This window comes from Camellia sinensis, chromosome 5 (assembly GCF_055761805.1).
Source record: "Camellia sinensis isolate YWXY chromosome 5, ASM5576180v1, whole genome shotgun sequence".
NCBI lineage: Eukaryota > Viridiplantae > Streptophyta > Magnoliopsida > Ericales > Theaceae > Camellia > Camellia sinensis.
The window spans coordinates 120,297,436-120,302,533 of NC_138965.1; the positions used below are offsets into that span (position 1 = coordinate 120,297,436).

At 41.5% G+C, this 5,098-nt stretch overlaps 1 protein-coding gene across 1 annotated transcript; it reads right to left on the reverse strand.

Annotated features, from left to right (window-relative positions):
- Positions 1–3,920: 3,920 nt before the first annotated feature.
- Positions 3,921–4,655, reverse strand: LOC145791651 (cuscuta receptor 1-like). The gene has a single exon (XM_082872041.1). It carries the CDS (start codon positions 4,653–4,655, stop codon positions 3,921–3,923), a length of 735 nt encoding a protein of 244 aa, XP_082728167.1.
- Between the last annotated feature and the right edge of the window lie 443 nt (positions 4,656–5,098).

Consider the following 5,098-nt stretch of genomic DNA (forward strand, 5'->3'; position numbering starts at 1 on the left):
GAGGTGACCTTGAGGTAGAATCCCTCCGAGAGAAGATCTCCAGTGGGAAAGTTAAGAAGGGTTTGACGGTGTATCCCGACCTGAGTGTGAGATACCGAGACCGTTTGTTTGTACCGGAGGCTTGCCGTGAGGAAGTACTCCGAGAGTTTCACCATTCGCGCCTTGCGGTGCATCCGGGAGGTACTAAGATGTATCAGGATTTGGGTCGCCAGTTTTGGTGGCGGGGTATGAAAAGAGATGTGGCTGTTTTCGTATCGAAGTGCCTTACTTGCCAGCAAGTGAAGGCCGAGCATCAGAGACCAGCGGGTTTGTTGCAACCCTTGCCTATTGCCGAATGGAAGTGGGAGCATGTCACTATGGACTTCGTTGTAGGTCTTCCGAGGACTCAACGGGGTAATGATGCTATTTGGGTGGTTGTAGACCGGTTGACTAAGTCGGCGCACTTTATTCCTATGCGCGTGAAAGATTCGGTAGATCATCTTGCCGACTTGTATATTCGGGACATAGTGAGATTGCACGGGGTCCCAGTAACGATCGTCTCAGATAGAGATCCTCGTTTTACTGCTAGGTTGTGGCAGAGTTTGCAGAGTGCCTTGGGCACTAAGTTGACCTTTAGTACGGCTTATCATCCTCAGACTGACGGGCAGTCCGAGCGTACTATTCAGATCCTCGAGGATATGCTTCGGGGTTGTGTCCTGGACTTCAGTGGGACGTGGGAGAGGCACTTGCCATTGGTAGAGTTTGCCTACAACAACAGTTTTCAGTCTAGCATCGGTATGGCACCGTTTGAGGCCTTGTATGGCCGACCGTGTAGGTCTCCAGTTTGTTGGGCCGAGGTGGGTGATGCACCTTTGTTGGGTCCGGAGTTGGTTAGGGAGACGACGGAGAAAGTTGAGGTTATCCGTAGGAGGCTTGTTACAGCCCAGAGTCGACAAAAGGGTTATGCCGACCGTAGGAGGAGGCCTTTGGCGTTTGAGGTAGGTGATCATGTCTTTCTGAAGATATCACCTAGGCGAGGCCTGATGAGGTTTGGGAAGAGTGGGAAGTTATCCCCTCGGTTTATAGGTCCTTTTGAGATCCTTGAGAGGATAGGTGAGGTTGCTTATCGGTTAGCCTTACCGCCGCAGTTGTCCGGAGTGCATGATGTGTTTCATGTGAGTATGCTTCGGAAGTATGAGCCAGATCCATCACATGTGTTGGATTGGACTGATTTAGAGGTAGATGAGGATGCCTCGTATGAGGAGAGACCGGTTCGGGTCTTGGATAGGCGGGATCAGGTCCTGCGTGGCAAGACCATTCCTTTGGTGAGAGTCTTGTGGAAACATCATGGAGTGGAGGAAGCCACTTGGGAACGTGAATTGGAAGTCCGAGAGAAATATCCGGACTTGTTTGTTGTTATGTAATCTTATATTTAAATTTTACATTTTGTTGAACTTAAGAGCTTGGATATATGTCTTAAGTTGTGAAACATTGAAAATGTTTTGGTTATTGGAAGTATGTTTTGGAACTTGCCTCTTATGGAAGTTGAAAGTGACATTATATGCGTTAAATATATTGTTGAAATTGGAAGGATAGTGCATAATGTTGATGCATGTTGAAAATACATATGTTGTTTACATATTGTGATATGTCTCTTGTTAAAGGGATGGGATGACCGGTAATGGGTCGAATTGTTGAATGTTAAAATGTAACATTGTTTAAAATGGAGGAAAACTTGTTTTTGAAAACTTGTGTTTAATTTCGGGGACGAAATTCTTTAAGGGGGGGAGGTTATAGCGATCCCAGGTTTACCCTTGTTGTATAGTGATCCGGACATGTGTCCGTGGATGTTGGTAGTTGTTTATTATCTTGTTTACATCCTTTCTTACTTTGTATTTGAGTTATAGGATGTGTTGAGCGGGTTTGTTACAGGTTGGTTGAGTTTAGAAACCAAAACTAGTTGCCCAGATTTTTGGCCTGTACGCTCGAGCGGAGGTGTTGGCGCTCGAGCGTAGATTACATCCATCCAGTATCTTGTTGTGCAGTGTTGTGAGCTCGAGCGTAGGGTTGGGAGCTCGAGCGGAGGCCTGGTTCTGCAAAAGAGCTGGGCGAGTGCATTCTGCGCTCGAGCGGGAGGTTGGCCGCTCGAGCGGAAGTCTGTGAGTGGCCGCTCGAGCGGGGTGTTTTACGCTCGAGCGGAAGACTGGGTTTAAATCCCGAAATTGTGACTTTTCAAATCACTTTTTCACTTTCTCTTCTCTCTCTTACTTTTCCAAAATCACCATTGTTGAGCCTCTCACTCTAGACTCTACCTTCTCTCTAGGTTTTGATCTAGTAGGAGTGATTTACTCACCTTTGGCCTTTACAAAAAGGTTGTTGATCGTCGAGGGCTTCATTTTAATCTGAAAATCTCGGGTTTTGGAGCACGTTGGGTTTTTTCGTCTTCTCCTTTGGGACTCCGAAATTGAGGTAGGGATAACCTACTCCTCTCTATGGGTTTTGTCTTTAAATTTTGGTATTTTGAGATGTTGGGCTTGGTTTGGTAAATTTGTGAAAGTTTGGGGCTTTTGTGTAATTTTACAAAAGTTGGGGTTTTATTCATAATAAACCTAGATGCATGTTTGGCATAGAAAAATAGAATGATTGTTGAATCATTGATGAAAATGGGACCTAAGGGTTGAAATGGTAATTATGGAAAATGGCCTAATTACATTGTTTAATTAATTGGGATAATTAATTGGTGAGAAATGAGGAAATGAAATGTTGATTGAATATCCATTTGTGCATTTATTTTCTGTTTTAGAAATAACTGCTTTGGGCTATCGGTGGAGGATAGTCGAGATTGTTGTAGACAATGCTTGGTGATTAGGTAAACGGAAACTAATCAATGGAACGTGTCATGGAACTTGACGGTTGATAGAATACATTAATTGTGTGTATTGTGTGATTGTATATAGAACCAATGTGTTTATATACGTTATGTGTAGAGGAGGAGATAGGGGATGTACTCCGCGGTTTAGGGGAAGATAGGGGATGTACCTCTAAACCGGATAGGTATTGGGAGGAGATAGGGGATGAACTCCGTAGACAGAGCTCATATGCTTGTCTAGAGAAGTGAAGATAGAGCTCGTATGCTTATCTTTGTGAAGTGTGGATATAGCTTGTATGCTTATCTGTGGATATTGTTGATATACATATCTGTTGTAGAGTGTGGATACAGCTTGTATGCTTATCTGTGGATATTGTTGATATACATATCTGTTGAGAATGTGGGTATAGCTTTTATGCTTATCTGAATGTGAGATATAGTTTTTATACATATCTGTGGAAATGATGATAGAGCTAGCATGCTTATCTGTTGAAAAAGGGAAAAATGAAAAGTAATTGGGACTTGTAAGTCGTTGACATAAATATGTAATTTATGTGATTGTATCAGTGTTGACCAACTATCAATTGCTAATGTTTTAGTCATTGTCCATGGTTGGTTTAGTGTATTTCTACTGGGCTGTGGCTCACCCTATATGGGAATATCATTTTCAGGTACAGGAAGCATGCCACCTCCAAGGACATAGCTTGGAAGGCTAGAGGCGGACATAGTGTAGTTGTTTTACTTTTGATGTATTACATGTAACTTCAAGCCAAGGGCTTAATGTGTAAACGAGTTAGTACCCTTTTGTTGAAACCAAGTGTTAACTTGGAAAGCTGTAAGCCCGTAGGGCATTTTGTTTTGATGTTAACATGTAATACTTATGTAATGAAACTCAATGAAATAAAGGAATGTGGTTAGTTTATATGTAAATGCTTGTCTTATTTTGAGGGCGTTACACTTATGGGCAACTTATTTCAACAAACTTTTCTAGAAAAAAGTTTAGTAACATAAGTTAGACTAGAAAGCTAATAAATATTTCATTTTCTCATATTCAAACTCAGGAACTTGCATCTTAATCAAGGAGATTACATAATTCTGTTGCAAAAGAAAACTTAATAAAATTGTCCAAAAAGAAGTAGTACCACGAGGTCATGCACACTTCAACGAGGTGAAACCAAGCTTGTCGCCAATGAGGATTTATGAACAAAATTGCAACAATCCCCAACAACGCAATAATATATGAGACTAGAAAGCTGACATAGAAAACCTCCATATCTATGAAACCGCCATCTTCAATCTTTCTTTCCAGGCCTTTTGACATTGTTGATGTTGGTACAGTTTTATTGCAATTGGTTCGCAAGGGAAGTCCGCAGGGAAAGGGATTTCTCTCATAGCTACTTTCTTCAAAAGTTGCGAACTGAGCTTTTCGATCTGGGGTCGCACCTGATAAGTTGTTGTAAACCACACTAAAGACTTCTAACTTGTCCAATTCAATCAGTTGAGAAGGGATCTTTCCATTCAATCTATTGTAAGAGAGATCCAAACTTTCTATCTGCTTTAGTTGTGAGAATGCTGATGGGATTGATCCGAATAAATTGTTATGAGACAAGTTTAGAACATGGATGTTGCTCAAGTTTCCCATTTCTAATGGGATTTCCCCTATTAAGTGGTTGCACGACAGATCAACTCCAGACATGTAGTCCAAAATATTGCCTTTATATGCATAGGATCCATGCTTTGTTGTCAACTCCACTTTTTGTTGGACATCCAAAGAGTGGAAGATAATAGTTCCATATCCAACATCCATCATCTAATGTTCTCCTAGTGACTTTGACCCCTCGACAAAGCTCCACAATGAAAATGTTGAAATACCACCCATCTGATATCCAGTTTTTGGAGAAGATTTTTCATGGGTTGCCTCAAAAGGTGTTTCACGAAAACAAGGAGGTGTGGAACTAGAAAAGTTATTTTTAGAAAGACCCAATATGCTTAATTGTTTCAACTAGCATAACTGAACTAGAATTTCACCTTCAAAATTATAAAATTTTAGGAGAAGAATGCTCAACACGTGAAGGCTTCCATTCCAGCTGGGAATGGTTCCATTTAGGTGGTTATCCCTAAGATCTAATGTGACCAAAGAAGCACTGTTGTAAAATGCACGCGTCATTGGACCGCTTAACTAGTTTTGGTTCAAGTGGACATGTTTTACTCTCAATTGGTTGAAGCAAGACAATATAGAACCAGGCAAGT

Coding starts and splice junctions, on each gene's coding strand:
- LOC145791651 (XM_082872041.1), bottom strand. CDS start 4,655: ATGGATGTTGGATATGGAACTATTATCTTCCACTCTTTGGATGTCCAA.